This window comes from Microtus ochrogaster, chromosome 6, assembly GCF_000317375.1.
Source record: "Microtus ochrogaster isolate Prairie Vole_2 chromosome 6, MicOch1.0, whole genome shotgun sequence".
In the NCBI taxonomy this organism is placed as follows: domain Eukaryota; kingdom Metazoa; phylum Chordata; class Mammalia; order Rodentia; family Cricetidae; genus Microtus; species Microtus ochrogaster.
Window position 1 is genome coordinate 55,757,077 of NC_022013.1, and position 26,969 is coordinate 55,784,045.

Consider the following 26,969-nt stretch of genomic DNA (forward strand, 5'->3'; position numbering starts at 1 on the left):
GTCTTGGAAATGATCAGAGAAGAGGGAAAGGGACTAGGAGTCAACAGGAGACTACTGGAAGAGAAGAAGATAGAGCCAATGTGGTTGGCACTGAAGGGGACACTGTCAGTGGGGCGAGTCCCACAGCATGAGGAAAGGGCAAGCTGGAGGGCAGCCTACTGTAGCACATCGAGATCGGCCCTGACCTACAGTCTGGCCTGACGATATGTTTCCAAGTCAGTAAGTAGGAAGGAGACAGGAAAAAGCAACTGGGAATGCCATCCTCTTTCCAAAACCTACAAATGGAATATTAACCTCTTGCCCAATCAGTAGGGGTGATTCTAAGTGATCTGAAGTCATTTTTCCATCCCTGTAAGCAGGGACTCATACATATAACTGTGTATGTAGATACACTGGGGGGGGGGGGGAAGGGGTTACCCTTGCGTATGAGGAGGTCAGAGGTCTCTCTCAGATGTCTCCTTCAAATACTCTCCACCTTATTTATTGACACAGGGTCTCTCACTTTACCTGAAGCTTGCCCACTCTGCTGGACTAGCTGGCCTGCACTTATCTAGTGATTACTCTAGTGATCTGCACTTATCTGGGATTACAAGCACGCTCCTTAATGCCTGCCCGATTTTTTAAAATGTGATCCTGGGGCTCAAATTCGGGTCTTCATGAAGTGCATAGCAAGCCCTTTGCTGACTGAGCCATCTTCCCAGCTCTCTAAGCTCAGACTTTTCTAATTTTATGAAATAACAAGGTTCTTTTGCAGTTTGACAGTCTTAGGTGTTGCTACCTACGTGTGAATTTGTTTAAAAGACCAAGGCTGTCTGGGTCCCACTTTTCTTATCGTCAGTATGGGGGTGTGAAGGCTTGTTGCTGTGAGGGCAGCAAGAGCAAATATATGCAAACACCTAATGTCTACTTTGTAGCTACTGATAGAGCTCAGTTGCTATTCTTAGATGGATAAGGTGCATTTGAGGACGGCTTGCCGTGGCCCACATATAAGAGCGCATGTGCTGGAGGACAGGACCCATGTACAGAGCCTTCCACACGGATGACCCACAGAGAACGGAGGAGGACAGATGGAAAGAACTGGAAGAAAGCAGGTAGACACTCTGCAATCCATCTGTAACTTGGAGCTTTTTGGCATCTTCACTCCAAGCAAGAGCTGCCAAGATGTTTTGGCATCTTGTCAGTTTGGCACCCAAACTCCAACCAGGAACTCACAAGATATATTACTAAGAGAGGATTAGAGAGGTTTTGTCTTGCAACAGCTCTTCCTCAGAGCCAAGCTGGCAAATGTGGTCAAAGGTGGGGATGAGAAAACGGTCCTTGTTTCTCAAGACCTTCAAGAGCTCTGTCTGCAGGAACAAAGGTGCATTTTTGTTGATGAGAGTATTTCACCGTGCTGATCGGGTAGTCTTGAATTCATGGGCTCTAATAATCCTCTTGTCTCACCTTTCTGAGTAGTTGATACTATAGACTCAATGTTTGTCACAATCGGAGCTTTCAGAGAATCTAGACTTTAAAAACCTTCCGTGGGTGTTGGCATCAGTTGGCAAGCAACTCCTCTTCTCTGATAGTTATCAAGACTCGCACCATAGGGAAATGGACTGAGATAAATGAGAAGATCCTAAATGAGGCCCAAGGCTATGCCTGGTATATGGACCCACGGAGGTCCCTTTAGGAAGATCAGAAATAACTAAGGCGTGGAGGGGTCGGCTGCTCTAAAAGACTCAGTTTCCAGCATGAGGTGGCAATGTGGCTTTTTTTATACCTTTAGTATAATAGTGTCTTAGAGTTTCCATTGCTGCAATGAAACACCATAACTAAAAAGCAAATTGAGGAGGAAAGGTTTATTTGGTTTATGCTTCCACATCACTGTTCATCAAAGGAAGTCAGGGCAGGAACTCAAACAGGAAGGAACCTAGAGGCAGGAGCTGATGCAGAGACCATGGAGGGTACTGCTTACTTGCTTGCTTCATGTGGCTCATTCAACCTGCTTTCTTATAGAACCCAGGACCACCAGCCCAGGGATGGCACCACCCGCAATAAGCTGGGCCCTCCCCCATAAATCACCAACTAAGAAAATGTCCTCCAAGCTTGTATCACATAAAGACGTTTTCTTAATTGAAGTTCCCTTCTCTCAGATGACTTTAGCTTGTGTCAATTTGACATAAAACTATCCAGTACAAATACAGAATTTCCATTTTAAAAGGTTTATTTCTTCTTAGAAGAAAAAAATAAGAACCTAAAGAAATTATGTAGGATTAATTTCAATATCAGTATTGTCATTGATTTTTAAAATGTTATTTGACCTGCCATTGGTTCTCGGTGCATCTTGATGAGTACAGTGGTTGTAGTAAGGTCAGTCTCTGACTCATTTGTAGAACAACGGGATACATTCTCTGTAGACCAAAGCCCTGTCATCTGCTAGATATGTGATGGGCAAATCATTGACTTTTTTGAGGTCAAATTTCTTTAGCTAAAGTACAGTGTATTCTGCCATCCTTTTCAGGATAATGCATATGAGATGTCCTGTGCAAAAGCTGTAGGGCTGTGTGCATACAAAGAATAGCATTTATTCACTATCAGCATAAATAAATGATCAGTTTAGTGAAACAGAGCTCTATTGGCTTTAGCTCTACGAAGAGAAATACTGTGTTCCTTTTCTTACATTTGAACTCTGTCCCTCAAGTTGCTTGATTAGAATACAGTGGATGACCAACAAATACTTGTTCGACAAATGGGTGGAGTCAAGCTGTTCTGTCATAGAAGGTTTGTTTTAGGGACTGGAGGTGTTGTGGGATATTTGTACACTGTGTGAAGGTGTATTGCTGTAACTGATGTAATAAAAGGCCCAAATGGTCAATAGCTAGACAGGAAGAAATTGGTGGGACTTCTGGAGACAGAACAGCCTCTATGAGGAAGAAGAAAGGCAGAGTCACCAGTCAGACACAGAGAGGAGACAAGGAAAAAACAGGATGTCATGGAACACAGGTGAACAGAAATGGGCTAATTTAAGTTGTAAGAGCTAGTCAAAAACAAGCCTAAGCTAATATAATAATATAAGTCTCTGGGTCATTATTTGCAGGCTGTTGGACCAAACATACTCCAACCAGAAAGCTTGCTATGTGGAGCTTATTCCATGGTAGGTTGTTAGCTATTACCCCCCTTTTCTAGCTCCTCAATCCCCTCCATGACTCTGTGACCGTCTCCATCCTCACAGACAGCTGGAAGATCTTTGAAAGAGCTATCCTTGCACTGTGGTGTGGCTTGCGGACCCCTGAAGGCTTTCTTGTGCAGAGAGCAGCAGCCTAAACACCACTCACAGCAGTTGTACGGCCCCTGGGCTGCCCACACATAAGCACCCACAGGCACTGCCAGAAGCACAACGCACAAGACCACAGTGACGTGCAAGAGGCGCTCACGATCCTCCAGCCCACCACTGTCTTTGCCTGTCACAAAGACCACACACTGGCCCTGGCCTGGAGGCTGACTCCTCAGGCTGAGGCATGCTTTATATTCGGTAGCAGGGAGAAGGTCATCCACGGTGTAGGTGTTGATCCCAGGGCCGATGTGGATCACTGTCTTCCTGGGAGCCTCATCAGATGCAATGTAGAGAGTGAACCACGGCTCCTCCGGGAGGCTGGGCACTGTGAGCCACTCCAGCAAGATGCCATGCACTGTCTGCTTGACCACTCGTAGGTCAACGTAGATACTGCCCTCTGAGGAGATGGATAGAGAATGCAAGGCAGGTTTGGCCTGGACTGGCTGGATGTGGACTGAGATGACAAGGGAGCTTCTGCCAATGGAGTTGGAAGCCATACAAGTATAATCACCATGGTCTATCACGTGGGCCGCTGGAATGACAACCTGGGATAGAATGGTGTCTTCAGCAATGGATGAGGCCGACACTGGGTCAAAAGAAGAACGAAACAGCTGTGCATTTCTTTGACAGATGCTGGCAAGTTCTAGCAATGCCAGTAATCATGGTTACTATTTATTAAGCCTGTACCTGGCATCTGAGGTTATCTTTCTGGAAACTATAGAATATGCATTTAATTTGTATATAAGGTGCTGAGGGTTGGAGCAGCTGATTAACTTATCCATGGTTGTTCAGAGACAGCAATTATGTGGAAGCCATTCTCTCTCTCTCTCTCTCTCTCTCTCTCTCTCTCTCTCTCTTTCTTCCTTCCTGGTTATAAACTGATTGGCCTATTAGCTCAGGCTTCTTATTAACTAATTCTTATAACTTACATTAGCCCATAATTCTTGTCTGTGTTAGCCATGTGGCTTGGTACCTTCTTCATCGAGGCAGTCACACGTTGTTTCCACTGAAGCTGGGTCATGAGTGCAGACTGAAACTTTCCTCTTCCCATAATTCTTGTTGCCCTGCCTCTACTTCCTGCCTGGTTGCCCCACCTATACTTCCTACCTGGCTACTGGCCAATCAGCGTTTATTAAACAAGTACAAGAAACAAATCTCTACAGGGTAGAACCATTGTCACACAGGTGGACATCCTTCCCTCTAAGGAGAGCATACTCTTTTAACATTAGCTATGCCCACTTTGGCCTTGCTGAGCCTAATATCATGGCTTAAGGAGCTTTTTCAAAATGTGGTAATTAAGAGATATCATGAGCTCCAGATGAATTTTTACCTCCCAGATCTTCCTCAGAACCTAGAAATCAAATACGTAGGCCCCTGCCTCTTTCAAGTACATAGTCCTGGGCAAAGTGATTAAATTCTCTGAGCCTCAATTTTCTTGGCAAGAAAATGAGATGACACACACTCTACACGGTTCATAGAAAATTTCATCAAGTCTTACCTGCTATTATTTCTGAAAGACTAGAGATAGCAGAGTATTAAGAGTGATTATAGTGGGGCCAGAAAGACACCTTAGCAGTTAAGGTTCAACTCTTAGCACTCACATGGTGGCTCATAACTACCTTTAATTCCAGTTTCAGGGAATCCAGTGACTTTTTCTGGCCACTGTAAGCACTAGGCATTATGTGGTTTATGGGCATACATGAAGGTAAAACAGTCCTTGGGCAGGCTTAGTTTTATGACAAGTTAGCATAAGCTAGAATCATTGGAGAGGAGGAACCACCAGCTGAGAAAAATGTCTCCATAAGATTAGGCTGTAAGCAAGCCTGAAGGGCAGTCTTTTAAAACTGGTGATCAATATGGGTGCAGCCATATTGATGGTGGTCTAGGGTTCTATAAAAAAAAAAAAAGCAGACCGAGAAAGCCACGTGGAGCAAGCCAGTAAGTAATACCCCTCCATGGCTTCTGCACCAGCTCCTGCCTCCATGTGCGTTCAAATCCTGTTGGAGCTCCTGTCCTTACTTCTTTCATTGAGAATCAGTGATGAGGGACCATAAGCCAAATGAATCCTCTCTTCCCCAAGCTGCTTTTGTCATGGTGCTTTATGGCAGCAGAAGCAATGCGGACTAAGATGCCATAGATATTAAATAAACTAATACAGATTTAAAGCTGAGTGATGGTAGTATGTCTCTGGAAATAACTCTTCATTTAAAAGAAAACTACAATGATAAATTACATTCTTCTCTGCTGTTAGCATTTAACTCCCAGTCAACAGGGTAAGAGCAAAATAAAGAGAAAAGTGAGGCACACGCCTTTAATACAGCACTTGGGAAGCAGAGGCAGGTGGCTTTCTCTGAGTTTGAGGAAAGTCTGATCTACAAGAGCTATCTCCAGGACAGGTTTCAAAGCTACAGAGAAACCTTATCTTGAAAAACAAAACAAAACAAAAATCTTAAAAAATAAAGAGAAAAGTGAAGAATTTCAGTCAACTCTGTATTTTTTTAACCACCTGGGGTTCATCATTACTTATGACAAGTGACTGGGCTGTACCCCCTCAACTCCATTTCAACTGTTCTAGACAGAGGAAGAGTTAAGAAGGTAAGAATGTCCTTCCAGCTCTATCATGCTCCCGGGGAGCTCTTGGGTGATTTCGGAAAATGCTGATACCTACTCTAAGAAAGGAGTTGCAATCTTGGGTCCTAATTTTGGGTCCCAGAAAATCATTTCTTCCCTGCAGGCCCTATTATAATTTTGAGCTAATACTGTCTGATTACAATAATAGAGATTATATAGTCAGTCGATATATAGGACTTGCTATCCTTATCTTACAGATATCACTCAAGGGGACACCACAGAAGTACACATGTAACAATAAATATATTGGCCCTGGACTCACTCACTGAGTTCAGATCTCCAAAGCAGGGTCTTATAAAGCTATTTTAAATAAGCACCCATGCGTAATTCTGGTGACACTTGTTAACATAGCCTTTAACTAGAAATTTTAGGATTCTAAAATGTTAGTATTATGCTTTTCATCTAGAAGATTCCCCCAAAATGTATTTGTTCATATTCAATTTTATTAACATATGAACATATTTACATACTTATAAAATCACCAGTTTCAGTATATCCATTTCTCTGAGATCTGCATGTACCTACTTTAAACAGTGCTGATAATGGAATACTCTCTTGGACTCTTTTTTGTTCTGGAGAGCTAATGCACAAATATGCCAATCATACCTGCACCCATCATTCATGACAAGGACAGTTTAAACCTCCTGTAATGAGACAGAGTGCTAACAGACCTCCACACTGCCCCCATATATACCCAGAGGGCACACCAGACTTACCATCGAATTCTCTCCATGTGCTCAAAGGATACTTCCATGTTATGGTTGGTGAGGGACTGGCTTGTGCCAAGCATTGCAGGGTCCCATTCTTTCCTGCCTGAATAGTGACATTCACACTAGGAGTTGAGATATTCGGCTTCTTACAAACACTGAGCTCAGTCTCATGTAAAAGCTGCCCTGCCTTAGAGACAGGGCTCTGGCATATCAGGTAAGAACTCACCAGTATGAGTGGGGGACCAATGGATTTGATAAATTGAACAAAGCCCCTTAACCGGCAGTCACATACCCAAGGATTATTATGTAGTGCCAACACCGTGCTGCAGACAATATCAGCTCCACAATCATGCTGCTGGCCTTTCTGATAGGCTGGCCAGTTCAAGAAGACACCCTTGGATACAACTGTCAGCCTGTTGGAGGATATGTCAAGGTATGTCAGGTTGGCTAGGAACTTGAGAGCCAGTTCCGGGAGTGTGTCAATCCTGTTGTGTTTGAGATCCAAGACCTGTAGACAAGGGGTGGCACGGAACGCTGTCCATGGTACTGAACGGAGTTTGTTCCCCTCCAATCTCAGCTCTCTCAGCTCTGGCAGGTCCTCCAGGGCGCCTAGGTGGATCACAGCGACACTGTTAAAGTTCAGCCAAAGGTATTTCAAGGTACTCATGTTGGTGAAAGCCCCCCGGGGAAGTTCAAATAAGGGGGAGTTTTCAATTCTCACTTGCTTGAATTCGTCAGGAAAGTTGCCTGGAATCTTTCCCAAAGGCATTCCCGTGCACTGTAGACTCCTGTGTAAGAAAGCAGAAAACTTTGATCAGCATAGGGAGCCTAGAGGTGGTATTGGGTGGACACTCTCATTAGACATGGGGATTAAATAAAAATAAACTTGAAATAAAAGAGATTGATATTGGTAAAAATGTTCTGCTCGATAAACTGCAGAACCAATTAAGCTGAATCCCACGGAGATTTAGCTGATTTCCCACAAGCTCTAAGCCTGAGTCACTCCATCTGACTCCTAATGAAGGCCCACTCCCCCCTCTTCCTGTTCACCTTCTGGAATGCTTTCAGCACATCGCACCTGCCAAAACTCTCCTCTGAGCAGGTGCACCCTGGCAGACAGAGAGGCTGAGCTGCATGCATATCCCAAGAGACCAGAACTTGCAAGAAACAGTAAAAAACAAAAGCCATATTTATCTTTAGGCAATGCCCCGTGTGTTTTCAGGAGGTATGGTCTCAGCTTCTGAGTAGCAAATCCTATTATTGATAATCCATGAAGATGTAGGTCAGCACAGCAGCACTAAGGCCCCAAATGCTCTGGGCTCTGTTACAGCCCAGCTCCCAGGCTCAAGCCATGTGAGCTCCTTCCATGTGGAAGGAGTTGGGCCTCTTAACTAAAGTGAGAAAGTCCACCAAGCTCTGGCTCTTGATATGGGAAAGAGTAGTATAGGTCAGACGTCAAGTTCTATTGTACATTTACCTTCTCTCTGCCTCTTACCAAGAATCCAGGGAAATAATCAGATGTTGCAATCCTGAGTGCCATGGGTCAGGCCTTAGCCAGAATTCATTGCATACTCCCCAATTCACAAATAAACCCCCAATTCCAGCTACTTTCTAGAAGTGAAAGCAGATGTGAGCAATGAAGCAATTGTGTGATTGTGCCCCCTGCTTGTTGTCTGATAGCACCATGGGTAATGTACTTAGTCACACTTCTACTGCATTATGACAGCTGTTTCTGGAACTCACGTCACTAGAATCAGCTATACATCAGAATGCTCCTTCATTTTGCAGTTTAAGAACATAAAGCCAAAGCTTTGAGGTGTGAGGCAGGAAGCTTGACAGCATATCTTTTCCTTGACTTATCCAAAACTGTTTCACACCACAAAGATCAAGTCTCAAGCTTGTAAATGCTGTCTATGGTAATCCATATTGTTCTACACTCTTCACTCATCCAATATTTATTATTTATTCGCTGTAAGGCATGTTTGTCAGGCACAATAGTGGTGAGAAAAAAAACGCTATACATATTTCCTTATTTAGTCTTCTTTGTGCTTATGTTTCTGAGTCTGGAGGTTTGGGAAATATCTTTTAATCTGTGAATCCATGTTTATCCTCTACAGAATAAGAATATTTATTCACTAATCAATGAAAGGAACATATAGACAGAAGGACCAAATATTAAAAAACATCTCACAATTTGTCGAGGAAATGTTTAGACTAGCTAAAGTGCCCAGCACACAGTAGCTGCCCAATAATCCACTCCCTATGATGACAGAATCTTTAGAGGAACAGATGTATCAACTTTCTTATTAATTGGGGAACTTAAGAAAATACCAACTTTCCATGGGTCCTTGTAAAAATTCATATATAAATTATACCCCACAAAAGGCTTCTGTGAGAACAAATCCGCTCAGTAGCTAACCCAGTGAGGGGAAATGGGTCACCAACTAAGCTGCTTATGTCCCAGGCTTCCCACTCACACCAGAGGCATTTGTGGGCATTCCTAGGCAATTTAACTCAACATTCCGCTACATCTTTGCAATTTCTTTCAAGGTAAAAGATATTTACAAAGACAGAGTATGTTGTGGACACAAAGTCCTTGTGAGATGTGTTGCCGTCATTACATGCAAAAGATGAGGAGCAGATCCACAGTTGCAAGGAGTGTTTTCACAGAGAAGCTCCTTCCCAAAGCAGCATGCTTCCAGGGGCAGGTGGGGAGGACACAGTGTCTGGCCACTTTGACCTCAAAGAATCAGTAGAGTGATTTTCACTCCAGAACCCTCTGCCAAGTTTCCCAAGACTTAGTTAGGCTTTCTTCACTGGACTCTGCAGTTCAATGGATGAGTATCGGAAGGCACAAGTAAGTTGCTTTCTTTCCTCTTGTATCCAAATAGAGCAGCCAAAAATTAAAAAAGAACCCTTTCCTATGATGTCTACTCAGCGTGCTACTTAACATAACATGAGTCAGACCTACTCACTTTTCTAGGAGTTGTCTTAGAGCTTGTAAAGAACACCTACTGCCATGTCAGTCGTCTGGGTCATTCACCTCTGCAACTCCTCTTCTAACCATCAGCCCCCCATTTTGCAAAGGGGCATAGGAAGTAGCTGTGGGGGAGGGGAGGGAAGAATTAAAGCTATCTTGGTGGCAGATCCGGCACTTGGCAGCAGTTGTATCCAGGTCAGCCTTGGTGAGTGGCAGTCCATGTCATCAAACCCATGCATAATCTCCATTTCTGCCAACATGGCACCGTGTTTGTGTGCCCACAGAACAGGTCACCTTATTTACTTAGTTATTGGACTCTTCCTCTGCTGAAGTCACCTTTTGGTGAGTGTGTATACAGGACACAAGTATCTTCACACCCTTCACTCTTTTGGAGAGATCTACCCACATGCTTCATCCTTAGATACCTTTCTCGCCAATTTTCTAATCATCCTCATTTCAAACTTCTGATCATACAGCCAATCCATTGACTATCGCCCATGAATCGAATCAGTGAACATTCATCCATTTGGCTATTTCTCCTTGCAGAGAAAATATAAGGCCATATGTAGTGCCTGAAGATCTTCACACTGTGAAGACTTCCCTTCACTCATGTCTTTCAGGGTTGCCCTAGAAAAGGACTGTAATTTTGTAGGCATACACTCTGGACAGTGCAGGCTGTGGTCCAGCTAGTCCAACCAGCCAGAGACCTGGGGGCAGGTTAACTATTTTGGACCACTTCTTCCACAGAAGAGACAATTATTCTAGTTATAGATTTGCCTTTCTTGTATTTAATGCTTCTGCCAAAACCACTATCCATTGACTTACTGAATGCCTTATCCACTACCATGGTATTTCACACAATATTGCTTCTGATAAAAGAACTTGCTTCACCAGTGGAGAAGAGTGACCGTAGGCCCATGATCATAGAACCCACTGGTCCTACCATATTCCCACCCTCCTGAAGTAGCTGGCCTTTCGACACAGTACAGAACTATTAGGTACTTCGGCAGGGTTCTCCAGAAGGTGATATATGCTCTGAATCAGTATTCAATATGTGGTATGATTTTTTTCCATAGCCAGGATGAATCATGGGTCAGAAAAGGGCATTATCCACTCACTATCACCCTTAGTGACCCAATAGAAAAATATTTCCTTCCTGTTCCCGTGACCTTAAATTCTGATGGCCTAGAAGTTTTCGTTCCAAGGGCAAGAGTGCTATGGCTAGGAAATACAGCAAACATTCTACTTCTTTTATAATGTGACATCAATTAAGAGAATATCGGTGGTTATCATAATTAATTTTTGAAATAACAAAAAAGTGTCCCTCAAGGGACATTGCCACTGATTCTAAAATTTATAAATTTTTTCTAGTTATATAAGGAACAATTATATCATGTTAGGCATAATTGTGACCTTATTATTGTTTTCACTTGGAAATTAAGCATGGCATAAGGAGGTATGATTGTCAAGTTGATGGGGCGGGGGGCTTGTGATGACTAGTCTCAGAGGTCAACCTGATTAATCTGGAATTAACTAAAACCCAAGCAGCTGAGTACGCCTGTGAGGAGGTTTTTTTCTTCATTAAATTATTTGAAGTAGGAAAACTCACTCTTTTTTTCTTCTGAGACTGGGTTTATTTGTGTAACAGCTCTGGCTGTCCTGGAACTTGATTTGTAGATCAGGTTTGCCTCACAGTGATCTGCCAAACTCTGCCTCCTGAGTGCTTGGATTAAAGGCATGTGCCACAATGCCTGATGGCAGGAAGACCCACTGTTAACCTGGAACTTTCTGTTAAGGTAGGAAGATCCACCTTTAATGTGGCCCACACCTTCTGCTGGCAGCATATATACAGGACATGAAAGAAGGAAGTTGGTTCTCTTTGCCTGCTTGCTATCACTCTTCCTGGCAAGCCCATTTCTTCACCTACCTACTTCTTCAGGATTCCAGGGTATACTGGAGACCCACATAGATATCCAACCTTGGGGACTGAACAACTACCAGATTCTTAGATCGTCCATTGGTAAGCAGCCATTTTTGAACTAACTAGACCACAGCCTAGAAGTCATCCTAATTAGTCCCCTTTCTATATCTATCTAGATATGGATATAGCAATAGGAAGGGTATTTATTAGAATCTCGATAGACATAGATGATATATAGATTCATCCTGCAAGTTCTGTTTCTCTGGAGAACCCTGACTTACTTGACTAGTATTGTTGTTTAGCTTAATTAACCTGTTGCCAAATGCAGTCTTAAATATCATGAGACCCTGACATCAAAGGAGAGAGAATCTGAGGGTATTTCATCTTTATCTCCCCTCCTGAAGGATGCTTTTAGGGATTTGGATTGTAGAACTGTCTCAAGAGATAGTTTTTGGAGGATTACTGTGGGATTGTGGCATAGATATGAATTACTACTGGGAAACAGTTCCTGCCTTATCTGAATAGACTCTCAATAAGAGAATATCCTATTTAATTGGAAAATGCCCCTTACTCCCCAATGTGAGTCACTTTGAGAAAGCCTAGAGCAGAGAACTGGGTGAGTTACTAAGTAGCAGATAGACACTCCTCTGTCTTCTCTAGATAAAACCTTTTCCATTTCTATCTTTTTTGAAAGCAGGAGTTCTCTGTGTAACCCCAGATATCCCAGAGCTTGCTCTGTAGATCAGTCTGGCCTTGAACTTATAGTTCTGCCTGTCTCTGTCTCCAAGTGCTGGGATTAAAGGTGTGTGTCACCATAGCCTGGCTTCCCTTTCTAACTTTTGACAATATTTGATGGAGATGGTCTCTTAGCCACTCATGCTGGTTAGTATGCCACTGAGGGAAATGTCCAAGACCACATTCCAAAGCTCCCATGAAATATTCAAGCCACGTGACCCATGTTTTGGCTACTGAGATGTTAGAAGCAAAGATGTTTGAAAAGCCCCTCCACAACTCACTAGTTTCGTTTGAGTTTTCCTTGTTGAGGCAACTGTTGATATTCTAGATGGTGGGCTCTGTTAGCCTAGGTCTTTGAGTAAGTGAAGTCAAACCTTTCCTCCCTCATCCCCGCTCACTCAATGAGCAGACTGTTAGAACAAGACCGAATCACTACGTCCAAACCGTTGAAGTGTGGAAGCTGCTGCCATAGCATCTGCTGGATATGTCCTAACGGTGCAAATAAACAAAATGCTCGAATCCCTGAGAACTGGTGATTATCTTCAGTAGATTCAGCTCTAGCCCTCTGAACGAGCTCTGTGGGACCCTAGACTGACAACTAGCTTGCTGGCTTACAATCCTCTTTCCAGCACATAACTTGGTTTTGCCTTTTGGTATCCTGCAACTGAAAATAAGTGACTTTGGACAAACCATCTGTGTAGGCATGAGGAATACAGTCAAGCTGTATTCTGGAAAATGTATAACAGAGATGCCATGAAACATGTAATCTTATTGACATTGATTTGTGGCTTTTAAACTAGCCATCCAGGGGCCGTGGACCACAGGCTCACCATAGCCAAGGTGGCAGCTGGCCTTTAGGACAGAAAGACCAAGAATTCTTTTTCTAGGCTTTGTAGAGAACATCCAGTTTTCAGGGGATGAGTTACACTAGAAAGTTAGAATGTAAACCAGACACCATTTATTTATTCATTTGCCAGAGGAGTTTGTTTCAGTAGGATAAACACTCATAAGAACAATCCAGAGTTACTCTTCCCTACAAGAGAAAAACCAAGGCAGACATACTAAGAATAGTTGATACATGGATATTAAGAGGCCAGCCATCTTGCGGGCAATGATCACCCACACCCTGAAGGTGGTCCTATTGGATTTTGATTTCCACCCCCATTCTCTCTTTCTCCTCTCCTTCCTCTTCCTCTGTTTCTTGGTGAATATTGGATGTACTAATTTTATTTTTTTGGTTTCAAGTTCCTGATTTTTCTTCCACGAAGTTCAACAAAGCTAATTCAATGCTGTCTCCAGACTGTCATCTGTTCTTGTAAAGAACATTTTGCTGGACTACGTCCATGTGCATTAATTAACATGCAGTCTGTGTTTGCCTTCCATTCATTCCATTAGCAAAGGTAAAGTCTGTTGATATTCATGATCTGGTTTTGTTTACAAAAAATTATGTTGCTCCCTGATGTAAACAAGGCCATTACTGTCTAACCAGAAAATTTTTCTTGCTGATGGCGACGATTCATAAGTTATAATTAAATGCAACCTTGGGGGGGTGGGTCATCCAAAAAAGCCTCCTAAGTTTGGTGAATCTATAATCATGTGCACATATGTTCTTGTGGTTCTGATCCCAGGTTTTGGTGACTGCCAAAAAACTTCATTGTTCCTAGTAAACCTGCTGTGAACTGAATTTCATAGATCAATATGAATAAAGGCATGATGTCCAGAAATCTGTTGAAGATATGGATTCCAAAAGACACTCCATCTCTCCCTTGTTCTTAGTTCTATAAAATCAAATATCCTGGCCTCCACAATGGGCTGCTGGAGCATTTTGTGAGGTCTTTTGCAAACAGGAAGGAGATTTATATCTAGTCAACATTCACATCATGTGAATTGTCCTGTGTGGTACCAGCTAAATGCTTTCCTTGAATCACTTCTAAAGTCCACAGTTGTTACCTGAAGATTTGATAGCCATCTTCTCTGTAGACAAGGGATGAATGGGGGTCTTCCGCTAAGAGCAGAGACCCACTTCTGTGCACAAACATTCCTGCTGCCTTGGACAGAACTCAGCAGGGATTCTCCTCTGAAGTAGCCTGCTGGGTGACCAGGAAAGCTCCTAGATCCTCTCCCAAACCAAGAACAGTTGAGAGAACATTGTAAAGGCTGCTCCATGGGAATGGGTTGGGTGTGAGACAGGATGCGTATGACGGGTTCCTCTGTTGTAGATGATTCTTGGCTCTCTCCAGGCTACCGTGCTGAGAGCAAATGAGCAGTATTCCCGAAAATTTATTGCCAATAAAATGCTTATCCTCAAGCATCCCAAAGGTTAAATATTCAAATTCAATGAAGGAAGTGCAATATGGATGAGCGCAAGTGGTAAGGACTTCCCTGTGCAACCAACGGTCTAACTGCCCGGTCCAAAGCGAGAGCTACCGCTCCCCAGTGGCAGGCCTACAGTGGACCATGCAGTAAATTCATTTTGCAGATGTTCTGTCTTCCATCATCACCTTCAGAGGATTAGTAACTTCGTTTGACTGGTTAAAGTTGCATTTGGCCATGAGACTCTCATTGGCAGATACATTACGAGCACGAGCAGCAAGGTACCAACCTCACACGAAGAGGCCTTGCATGATTTAACTCATTGCTCTTAACGTCATCCGAGAAAAGTCTCCCCTAGGTAGCCACTGTCACTCTCCACCTTGGAGCCCAATGGAACACACAGCAGAGTCGTGCCAACCTACAGACACATAGTGGAAAAGTAAGTATCTTAGCGCTGCAAACCAGAGTTTTTGCTTTTATTTGTTATGTAGCAGAAACTGACTGATACAAGCAAAATACTTAACACTTGCTTCTTCTCCAGGAAATTAGAGAGAACGATGGTGCCTGCAGATACTAATGGCTGTTATGAGAGTCAAGGAAGTTAATACCTATGAAGTGCTTTGGACACCTGCTGGACCATAGTAAGGGCTTAATAAGTGATGTTAGCTGTCTTTGAAGTAAATGTACATGCAAGAACCCGAACCATAAGGGTGGCTGAGCACACAGTCAGGGTGTGAAAGTGTGTGAGACTGAAGAGGGAGAGTGACCAGGCTGGTGCCAATGGAGACTCGGGCTCAGCAGAAGTACTCATTGATGCGTCTGCCACCCCTGACTCCTAAGAGCTGCGAGTCCAGGCTGGAGCGCGCTGAGAGAAGCCTGTCCGCCTCACTGAGGCTGCTCCGGGACAACTCCTCTGAGCCATCCTCGCTGTGGCCCAGTCTTTCCAAATTAACATAGGCACCGGACGTCTCCGCGGAGCCCCCAGTGCGGCACTTGTGGCAGCGTCTTCGGAGAGCCCCACAGCAAACCAGGAGGGTGGGAGGCAGGGCGATGATGGCTGCCACGCTGATCACCACCATGTTGATGAGCCGCTGGGTGCCCTCCGCATCTACCACCTCGTCAGTAGAGAAGATGACGCACTGTTCCTTCGTAGGCACCAGGCCCCGCACACAGACACATGCCACATACTTGGTCTTTGGAGCAAGCCCCTCGATGGTGACACTAGTCTTCCCAGGCTCCACAGTCATCCTTCGCATGTCACGCTGCCCAAAGACCGCATAAAGGACGCTAAAGGCCGTCGTGTTCCCAGCTTGAGGGGCCTTCCACACCAGCAACACACTGTGGTAAGTATCTCCCACCACCTTGAGAGACCTGACCATCTGGGCTCCCTGGTGTTCTGCTCGCTCTCTGGAGAACTCTCCTGGGACATCCATCTGAAAGTGCTGGAGCTCCAACTCCTCCTGTACGCTGGGCGCCGAGGGCTTGGTAGCCAGAGCTACGGGTTCCGGAATATGGGGGACATGCCTGGCCACCAGCTTGTTGTTGTAAGCAGCAGCTTCTGCCCCCTCTCCTGTCCTTGGCCACAGGGCCCCCGGAACCCCACTATATTCTGTAGAAGTCTGGGGTTCAGTGACAATCAAGGAGATAAGAGTTTCAGAAGCCCCTAGAAAGTTCTTGGCCTGGCAGATGTAGTCTCCAGAGTCGAAGAGAGACACAACAGGCAGATCCAGCAAAGTCCAGCTTGAGCCATCACTGGAAACTTCCTGGTGCACTAGAGAGAGAAGAGGCAGGAATGAAGGAATTAATGAATTATCTTCACAGGCTCCCTTCTAAGGTCAATGTCACAAACACAGTCCCTGGTCTACACACACTATAGTGAAAACCACTCATTCCAAGAAAATAGAATTCCAAGAAAAAAATCTCAAGTCCCTCACGGCCCACTTTACTAAGTTACTCAAGAACAAACTGCTTAAGTGCGACGGATTGCCTGCAAAGTTTAATCTCCTCAGAGTTTACCCTTCGGGTTCTAGAGCGTGGCAAAGGGGTCCCATCAGGGCGCAGGCAAGTGCCTTGAGGGTAGGTAGGTTCAGGGGCGGGTATGAGAAAGAGAAGACAATCCGGAAGCGCCATAACCACCTCTGCACACCCCAACTGACCCATCGAATTAGCATCCTCACCTTTGTGCTGTTACACAGTGGAGCCTTCTGCACCGAACTGACCTGAAATCCCTACCCTAGAGCAACAGCAGTCAGCCTTGTTGAGGAGCCGGAAGAAAGCTGGGGGTGATGTGAGATTTTCCGGCTAGGTGCTAAGAAATTATTTCTGCTCGACTTGTTTTCTGCCTGTGTCTGGCTGTGACTCTGGTCCCTGATGTCATCATAACAGAAATGACCCATCTCTTCCCACACCACTCAGCCAGAATAGACATTTGTACACACCCCTCAGCCAGGGCTAGACTGACTGGAATCCCAGCTTCTTCATGTATGAGCTGTGAAACATGGGGCGAGCGTTCACCTCTCAGCATTTCCATTTATTTGTGTGAAAAAAGCAAAGATAATCAGGTTGCTTTTGACAATTTTGGTTTGGTTTGGCTCGGGGGAGGGGTTGATTCTGACAGACGGTCCCATGTAGCCCATTTTACTAATCCGGAACTCTCTGTGTAGCTAAGATTGACCTTGAACTTCTGATCTTCCCACCTCCCAAATGCTAGGGCTATAGACTCAGATCACCTTTTTAAAGTTCAAAGACATTATGGACATAATTTACTTAACACAATGTTAGACCCATAAGATCTCAACAGATGGCAATTCTATCATTATTTAACCCCGATGTTTCTGGGTTAATATTTTAAAGGAAAAACCTGCTAAAATGTTAAATACATGAAGAGTATTTTCTTTCTAAAAAAAACAAATTAACTTTGTGCTGGGCTGTGAGCACATACCTTTAATCCCAGCACTCGGAAGGCAGAGACAGGTAGATCTTTGAGTTTGAGGCCAGCCTGTTCTACAAAGACAGTCAGGGCTACACAGAGAAACCCTGACTCAAATCAAAACAAAACAAATTAACTTTGTATTGCTCCTAACATGGGCCCTGAGTTTCTGATAATTAAGTTACTAAGGAGAAGTGACAGGGTGCGTTGAGAGCCATTGTCACAACCAATGTCCAGCATGCGAGCAGATTCTAGCCAACCTCATTCGGACAAATCAGAGCCCAACCTGGCTTGCTCCAGTCCCTGCTAATTTTGTCCACTCTCCATTTGGGAAGCTGACCAACCTGTATGAACCCAGCACTCAACACAGACGGCCTTGTTGCTCACACACCTGTGCCATTGAGTGGGCGCCCATTGGCTCTCCTCCAGCTCATCTCAGGACCTGGGATCCCCGTTGCTCCACAGCGTAGCAATACTGTGCTACCCAAGGGCGACATGATGCTGGTCACCCCTGGACGGAGCTCTGGGCTCTGACACTTTCTCAGCTCCAGCTGGCTGAAGGCCACCCCAGCCAGGGTGCGTGGGCTGGCGCACCTCAGTCTAGGCTCGATGAAGACCAAGTTTAAAGTCCAGCCTTCTAGCAGATGAACTAGGCCATAGAGTCGACAGTCACATACCCAGGGGTTGTCCTGAAGCCCTGCAGAAGAAAGAGAGCAAGCAAGAGGTTCATGCTACATCTCCAGGGCCAGCTGCATGTTCCCCTGAGAAAACGAGGCAGTTTTTCTGCTCAAAGTCAGCAGAACTGACCTCCAGTCCCAGCTCCTTGCCTTGCTAATATGTGACTCGAGACTTGGTTCAGTGACAGCACCGTTTTCTGAGACTGTTTCTTTCTTTATAAATAAACTGTTTACAATATCAAGAATTAGAGGACACTCACAAATACTCCCTGGGTCTAAGGAGATGGCTCGGTAAATAATAATCCAGCCCTTGCTGGATGAGCCTGAGGAACAGTATGGATTTCCTAATACACGTAAAAGCCAAGCAGGCATGGTGGAAGCCTGCAGTTTTCACACTAGGAAGGCAGAGGCAGTGAATCCCCAGGGCAAGCTGTAGTTAAACCATCTGAACCAGTGAGCTCTGCATTAGTGGGAGACCCTGCATCAATAAATAAAATGGAGACTGACCATGAAAGGCAAGTGACATCAATTTCAATTATATGACCATAATTCATAGACGTGGACACCTGCTTACACACACATATGCCCCTACACATGCAAGCATGCACACACACATGCTACATGCACATAAATATGCAAAAAGACTTAGTGATCATATGATCATAGTCTCACACACTAGGGACAAAGACTGAAAATGGTACCGCCTGCCTTAGAAGCGATCAAACTGATTATAAAAATTTTCACAGGCATACTGGATTATCTCGCAAGTTCACTTCTCACCATCCCTCCTTCAGATGCATTTGCACACACATCCTAAGAATGCATGGCTGAGAATAGTCTCCAGTACCGAAGGTGTTGATGAGACGGTGAAAACAATCTAAAGACCTTTGAAGAGGGGATGGCTGCTTTACCCCGGCAAAGGAACCTGCTCATTGCAGTTGTTTAGGAAGATCTCAGAGATATATTGTTGGATGAGAAAATTGGTGCTGCTTAATACATACAATAGGATTTTCAAAAAAATAATTGACAGCAGGGGCTGGAGATGGCTCAGTGGTTAAGAGGATCTGGCACCCACATGTAGGCTCACACCCATCTCTAACTCCAGATACAGGAGATACAAAGCCCTCTTCTGGCCTACGAGGGGACCAGACACACATGTGATACACAAATACTTCAAAAATTGTAAAAATACACAGCTTTTCTTTGTGTGTGTGTGTGTGTGTGTGTGTATATATATGTTTGTCTGCACATGTAAACAAGGTGTAAAAGATAAGAATCTTGTAAGTAAACATGATAATTAGCAGCTGTCCTTGGGAGAGGGATTAGGAAAAGGGATGAAGAGATCATTAGCCTCTTTTGCTTTGTTTTTCATGGCTTTTCCAGTTACCCATCAGCCCCAGGAGCAGGCAGGTGCCCTGGGCAGCAAAGGCTTGCTTATTTACTTGGTAAACTTTTGGTTTATCAGGAGCAAAGAAGGATAGAAGAGGCAGAGGCTCTAGCTGACATATTGCACCGACTCATTCCATCCTGAGCTGGGAATCTGAGTTTAACGGGGCCACACACTGATTGTGTGACTAGGAACCTCCCAAATTTCAGTTTTCTGATTTCTGGAATCTGAGCTGGCTCGGTTTGTCTGGAACTACTAAACCTGAAATTAATGTCGACATCATTCCATCGTCCCTCAAGTATAGACGATGAGCATAATGTAATTCATGATATCATCAGACTCAGAGAGGCTTGAGGAGTTGCCTAAAAAATGCAACATGCACCGGGATGGTTCTTGGTGATGGATGCCATCTTGATTACCTAGGACTAGTCGGGCACGGTGGCCGGAAAGGAAGGGTCCCGTCTTCAGGTGAGTCCAGGTGTCCAGCAGCTCCAGAGGAAGCCTCATCAGGTGGTTGTTGGAGAGGTCCAGGAAAGTAAGGTTTTCCAGGAAGTGCGCAGCCTCAGGTGGCAATGTCAATAGGCGATTGGCCTGCAGGTCCAGCAGCTGTAGCTGTGGAGCATCCCTGAGCGCCGCCCAGGGAAAAGCAGCCAGGCGGTTCCCAGGCAGACGCAGCTCCCTTAGGCGGCGCAGCCCCCTGAGCATGAGGGCGCTGAGCTCGCTGAGAGCGTTGTAAGGCAGCCATAGCTGCTCCAGGTGGCTGAGAGACCTGAAGGCCTCTCCAGGCACCCTGCGGATCGCGGTTCGTTCCAGGCGCAGCCTGCAGGTGTCCGGAGGAATTGAAGCTGGGGGCAGGGTCAAGTCAGGGTCGCTGCACACCACTGTCCTGGTCACAGAAATGGGGGTGGGGGTGGGGGGGTTGAACAAGCATTCTTCACTTATGAGGCCCCAGATCTGCTGGTTAACACAGATACCAACCGCAGTGTCTAGTAGGCTCAGGAGAGAGCACCCCAGATCATGGAATCAAAGTCACAGTGCCTGCCCATTGCTGTTGATAATCTAGCCAAAGAATAGAGACCTGAATGCATACATAGAAAGACCCTAATACGTAATACATAGACATACAGTGCCTATCTGTATGGATAGGATGTTAACAAAAAAGATGGCTTCAATACAGGTAAAGGAAGGGACTTCATAGAGAAATTGTCCCTTAATGCGGTTCCGGGGAGAGGTATGGTCAAGGGAGGGCTTACAGGGTCAAAAGAGCCTAACATGAGTCACCCTAAAAAACTGGGCACTAAGAGAAAGAGAAACATCTATTTAGTTGCCTATGTTGCCCCGACCAAGCCACCTCCCAGGACACACAGCTGCAACTGTAATTCCCAGAGGCTCAAGTACTGTGTTCAGGATCCCAACATGAAGCAGGAAGGGAGCTGGGGTGCTGCTCTACAAGGTTAGAACTGGGTCTGAGGAAGGCATCTGACATACAGAAGGGACTTTATCTCAGTGTGCCATCCGTTCCTGTGACCACTAGAGACTGGGGCTTCTCCTCAACCTTCCATGGCCTCACTGCCCTTGGAGGACAATGTGCAGATAGCTGAATGTCCATGAATGGCAGAATTCCCAGAGTTTAAAAATTAGATCCGTGGATCTTTGTGAGTTTGCGGCCAGCCTGGTCTACAGGAGCTAGTTCCAAGACAGGCTCCAAAGCTACAGAGAAACCCTGTCTCTAAAAACCAAAAGCAACCGAAAAAAAATAGATCCATGGATTCTGGTACTGGTTCCATCACCAATGGTATGTGACTTTGAGGCATTTGCTCTCTGTGGATGGTGTCACTTTTGTGACCAGGGTGACAAAAGCACCCTCACTCACCACACTGTCCTTAGTCATCAGCCATTTTCAAGGCTGATTGAGCATCATTACGGATCAGCCTGTCTTACTTAGTAAAAGCAAATTTACTTCCCATATGAATTAAGTCATCAACCACATCAAAAATAGAATGCTTTCTTTCCTCCGGAACAGACAAGTTCTCTTTTCTGGAGGTTTCTCTCCATTCTCAACCACCATCAACCCCAATCAAGCCAACATCGAGAGGAGGGTAGTTCCAACAACATCAATTCCATGCTCAGAAATGATGAGTGGTCTCCAGTATTCACGTGAGGCAAAGAAGACAGGATGATGAACGCCACAAGGTTGAGAAGTTGGTAGGAAAAGCCCCGCGTGAGGGACTGAAGTCCCTGAACCCATTAGAAACTAATTTCCTCCGGAATAAGCCAAGGACATTGAGGAAAGATCACTTAAAGTTCTCTGATGACAGCAAAAAAATGAGCTCCATGAGAAAGGCAAGAGTCCACCAACCACAGCGGCTTTGCCTTCCAAGGCCCACGAAGAGGAGAAGAAAGCACAAGGGAAAATCAAGGAGTGGGCTGAGGAAGGAGGGAGATTGCTGCGATGACAGGGGCATTTCTGGCCTTGTAGATAATCAAGTGTGAGGAAACACATGGGGAGGCGTGTGTCCCACCATGCAGTCGGAGGCAAAGTCACCTGAATGTGATTGGGTGTCTTGGGGAGGTCACGCGTGAGAATGGGAGATGCCTAGAAAGAAGTCTGGGAGATACAAAGAGGAAGGAAAACAGGAAGGAAGCAGATGAAGGGAAAGAATGAGAGCAGGAAGAAACCTCTAGACTTCTAAAAGAGGGCTTCGCCCCACCAAAAACACGAAGAAAGCTCAGGAAAAACTTCCAGACCCTGGCCCCTGCATGTCCCTCACCTCGTAGGCAGAGTAGACCCCTTGAGTACTGAATATGACCTGTCACACACTGCTTTCCCAAGACATTGGGTCTCAAGGGTCCCTGATCCAGCATGTCTATGTGTATCAGATAGCCTCAGGTGGGAGCAGGTGACTCGTGAGTAAGTGGACAGCTGCCGGACATCCAGCCCCTCCCTACTCTGCCTAGCTGGTGGATCTGTGAAGGCTTGGTGGCCCATCCCGCACCTGGAGGTGTCCTACCTGGCCTTGCTGCCGTCACTCAAGATGTGCAGGCTGCAGCTGCATTGAGAGGGACAGAAGCTCCAGGCCTGGTGAAGTCCCCCAAGTGCTAGGAGCCAGACCATGCCCAGGGCCACCCACATGACTTCTGGCTCCTCTTGGGCCCAGGCAGGGAACCTGTCCCCAGGAATGCTCCGTCCTGCTTGTCCAGTAAGTCCAGCAGCTACCAACTTGCTCATCACTCTCCAACCCCCACCCAAGGCCATGGGATAAACACAGGCTGGGGATTAGGGAGGGAGCCCCAGTCCCGGCATTCAGCAGCTTATTGCTCTCTGAATCACCCAGTCTTGAGGGGAGGGGAGAGAATCCCTCTAAAGCCACAGCCCCAGGCAGAAGAAGCTGGGGTGCAGCAAGATAAAGCAGATGGGCAGCTGCCCAGAGGCACGTGACTAGCTGACTAGGGGATTGGGCTGTCTGTTTGCAAAGAACTTCATTTCAACCAGGCCAGCCATGGGTAACAGATCTGTCTCCTTGGGGTGCAAGGCTCAAGGAAAACAAACAGAACTGTGGTCTCTAATAAAGATCTTTGAAAATTGTCTCCTATGACAGTCTCTAGAAAAAAAAGTAGGAGTGACAGGAAGCAAGGCCTTCTGAAGTGAATGCAAGCATTAGTAAGAGTCCACGCTTCAGGGCACAACCTCTGTACTGTACTCAGATCTCAGATCACCAGTTACAGAGGAAAGTAAAGCTTTTCCACCTGAGAGCTGCTGAAAATTAGCCCAGGCTTGCCCATCTGTGACTGTCTGGGGGACAGAGCCTTCCCACAAACTGTAAATTTCCGGAACTTACACGCACTTGCTCACTGAGGAGCTGGGAAGACTCTGTATTGCTGGAAGACATTAGTGATGTCTACCTTGCTCAAGAACGAGGGTAAACACTACCATTCCTGAGCATCCCATAGAACTCAGTCTCAGACATCAGTGGGCTACCTTTTGAGGCATTTCCACCCATGCTTACAGTAAGGGGGGGGGTCACTGCAAGGGGAACGGGGTCTGCCCTCCTCAAGGGTCACCTACCAGGAAGGGTCCTAGAGCTGGATTTCACAGAGGTTTTTATTTGTTTTCTCTTCTCCAACCCCATCCTACAAAACCTTCCCAAGATGCCAGGGAGGAGGGAATTTGAGATCTCCTGAAAAGTCACCCATTCACTGGCTTTGCTTTCTGTCTCAGAATACTTGGTCCTCTGGCTTTTCTGGTAGATTCCAAGTCTGGCATGCTTAATGGCCAAGTCAAACCTAGGCTGGTGAGGTTGGACCCAGGAAGACACCTGGGGACTTGCTAGATAGTTTTATGTCAACTTGGCAAAAGCTGAAGTCATCTGTGAGGAGAGACCTTCAATTAAGAAGGTCTTTATAAAATCTGACTGTATTCAAGCCTGTAGGACATTTTCTTAATGGTGATTACAGGGGAGGACTCAGTCACTTGAGGGTGGGGCCATCCCTGGGCTGGTGGTCCTGGTTTCTATAACAAAGAGGGCTGAGCAAGTCATGTGAAGCAAACCAGTAAGCAGCACCTTCCATGGCCTCTGTCTGCACCAGCTCCTCCCTCCAGGCTCCTGTCTTGTTTGAGTTTCTATCCTAACTTCCTTCAGTGATCAACAGTACTGTGGAAGTGTAAGCCAACAAACTCTTTCCTGCCCAAGTTGCTTTGGTCACGGTGTTTTGTTGTAGCAACAGTAACCCTAACTAAGACAGAACCCAATGCATACACACAGTGACTTCTAGAAGCCTGTCTAGACAGGACCATCTCCCAAAAAAAGATGCTTTTCATACCTTCTCTTTCTATCCAGCCAATAGCATTTTCTTAGTGTTAATACAGTACCTCTCATCCTCCTTCCAAAATCAAAGATGTCCCTGCCTGCTGCCACACCCAGGCTGCCTTTTCTTCTTCTTTGGAATGCCTTCACTCAGACTTCATTTAGTTGACTCTGTACTTTATCCCTAACTTTGTCCCTTCTCTTCTTTCTTGACGTCTTTGGGGATCTTGTGGGCATGAGAAGACAGCCATAGGTGTTAACCAGCAAGGTAGACATCAGAAAAGAGTAGGTAAGGCCCTGGAGGATGTAGGGGCAACTTTGGGCTCAAAGAAGCATTAAGTTCAGACTTAGGTAGGTATTCACAGGAGGGAAGGTTTGTGACCTGGGCAGAATGAGTTTCTCTTCTAAGAGGGGATCAGAGGGTACCAATGCGAAGTGGTAGTGCCTGGAAGGAAAGAATCGCTGAAGCTCCACTTCCAACTCACTGCATGGCCCTGGGTTGATTCCTAACTCATTTCTCTCCAGTCTCCTCATCTGAAAAGGAGGGGCCCTGGCATCTCAACCATGGGGTTAGTTTGAGGAGTCTTCTAATGACCACCTTTAGCGTGGTCCCTAACTTCAGGAGACATGAGCTATTTTGTTAATAGCCCTCTGGGACTTGGTTTTTCCATCTGAAAGTTAGCTGTTGCACAGATCACTGTTTTTCTGATGTGGATTTCAGTATGTGTCAAGACCTTGTGTGGAGAAGCCAAGGTGTTAAATGAGTTCTGAGACACTTTGAAAAAGAGTACAAGCCATCCTTCATGCTGGGTGATACTTTACGCACACATAGCTTGAAGGTTGTATGGGAAATAGGAAGTGAAGACCCAAAGTCTAAATTCACAATGTATTCAAACCGGCACTTAACTACGAAAAGGCAAGGAGCAGAAATGCCTAAGCTGAATAGATAATGACCCAATGGTTGCAATGCAGAGCTATAGCCAGTAGTGGCAGCTTTGAAACTAAAAGCTGAGGGTCTGATTCCTGTCAACACTTGTTTTTATGGCAGCACATGACTTCAAAAGCATCACCCTTCCCTGGATGCTTGCCTATATATGCCAATGATCCTATTAATGGATGGACACACACACACACACACACACACACGTGCACGTGCACGTGCATGTGCATGTGCATGCACATGAACGCCCAGACACTTAGCTTGTCAGGAACTGTGCACATAGAAAGACCTGGTCACTATCCAATTCTCAGGGACAGCTGCAGCTCAAATCCTTTCTTCTGCTTCCCTCTCTTGGTTATGTAACCTGTTCCCAATTCGGCTTTTGGTCACACACCATTTAGATCCTAGACCTTAATCCTGCCCAGGGGGCTGAAATGAACAAGGCAGGGCTCATTCCAGCTTCACACAGGCGCCACTGTCCTTCTGCTGAATGGATTCTTTCTGTGTGAGCCAAGAGGAAGACTTAGAAGGGTGAGGAAAACAGACGGTGTTCAAAGTCTACCATAGTAAGCACCATGTGCCAGCGGGTGGGGTAACCCTTTATAAAGGAGGAGCCTGGCTTCGGAGAGCCAGGAAAGAGCTGGGTGGCCGACGAGAAGGGTGTCCGAGGATGGCAGCAACCAGGGCCCTGCCTGCTGGCTTTGGGGAACTCGAGGTGCTGGCTGTGGGGACAGTGCTGTTGATAGAAGGTGAGCTAAGCAAGACCTTGGGTTGGGCGAGGACCCGGTGGTTACCAGAACCCAGGCCACAGCCATGGAAGGGGAACGCCATCCTGGCTGCCTCTCTTCTGGATCCAGGGATTATTCTCATCCCCCTTAGGATTTAGCATGCTGTGTAGAAGCCAAAATAAAGAAGTCAGGCAAGGGCCAAAGACAGAGCCCTTTGGACAGGTGAAAACTACTCAGGAGATAACTGGACCAGGCCCGTGCTTTTCATGTCCCTCAATCCAAGAGAAAATTTAATCCATTTCCCCAGAAATTTTGCTGAGACTCTCCTATAAGAGCATGTCCTCAGAAGTCTCCAGAGACAAACAGTTCAGCTAACTGCCCACTGGGGGACGTTATCAGGGCATTGCCTAGTCATAAATGTGTGTCTGCAGATGCAAAGTTGAATCATTAGTATAAAATCATGGTTTAAATAGATATACAAGGAATTTAAGTTCATTAGCCCCCGGCCACTTCTGCCTTAGTATGCCACCACCCCCACCAGGTCTATATCGACAACCAAAGATTTTTCTCCAGCAACAGATACTTACGTCTAAGAGATGCCTACTTCAAGCTAGAATCTCTAAGATGCTCAGTGAGTACAGAAATGGGGTTCTCCCCAAAGCCAGGCTGGTGGGGTACATTCTCCATTCAAACCGGACCCAGAAGAGTAATGGCGAGGATTGACAGTGGGGGAGGGAGTGACCACCAGACCCTGCAGATCCTGGACATGGTGGAGTGGGTCCCATTTTCTGGGAACCCTTCAACTTAGCCAACTTTTCGGGTCCTCTAATGTGCTAGGAAATTTACTTTATGTCTTTACATTGCTTCTCTTTCTAGGTTTCTTTTTTTTAATTAATT

General features: G+C 45.6%; 3 protein-coding genes across 3 annotated transcripts in view; 1 reads left to right on the forward strand and 2 right to left on the reverse strand.

Moving 5' to 3' along the window:
- Window positions 1-3,144: 3,144 nt before the first annotated feature.
- Window positions 3,145-7,845, reverse strand: Lrit2 (leucine rich repeat, Ig-like and transmembrane domains 2). Its single transcript, XM_005348595.2, has 3 exons — window positions 7,736-7,845; window positions 6,664-7,445; window positions 3,145-3,902 (listed from the first exon to the last, which is right to left on the reverse strand). Exons 1-3 carry the CDS (start codon window positions 7,843-7,845, stop codon window positions 3,145-3,147), a joined length of 1,650 nt encoding a protein of 549 aa, XP_005348652.1.
- A 7,555-nt stretch (window positions 7,846-15,400) lies between these two features.
- Window positions 15,401-22,732, reverse strand: Lrit1 (leucine rich repeat, Ig-like and transmembrane domains 1). The gene is made up of 4 exons (XM_005348596.2): window positions 22,611-22,732; window positions 20,019-20,485; window positions 17,927-18,232; window positions 15,401-16,377 (listed from the first exon to the last, which is right to left on the reverse strand). The coding sequence occupies exons 1-4, from the start codon at window positions 22,730-22,732 to the stop codon at window positions 15,401-15,403; spliced, it is 1,872 nt and encodes a 623-aa protein (XP_005348653.1).
- A 3,277-nt stretch (window positions 22,733-26,009) lies between these two features.
- Window positions 26,010-26,969, forward strand: part of Rgr (retinal G protein coupled receptor) — a 12,171-nt gene continuing 11,211 nt past the window's right edge. Inside the window, exon 1 of the mRNA XM_005348668.2 lies at window positions 26,010-26,093. Within this exon, the coding sequence (XP_005348725.2) occupies window positions 26,015-26,093 (79 nt within the window). The 5' untranslated portion in view covers window positions 26,010-26,014. The remainder of the gene's footprint in view (window positions 26,094-26,969) is intronic.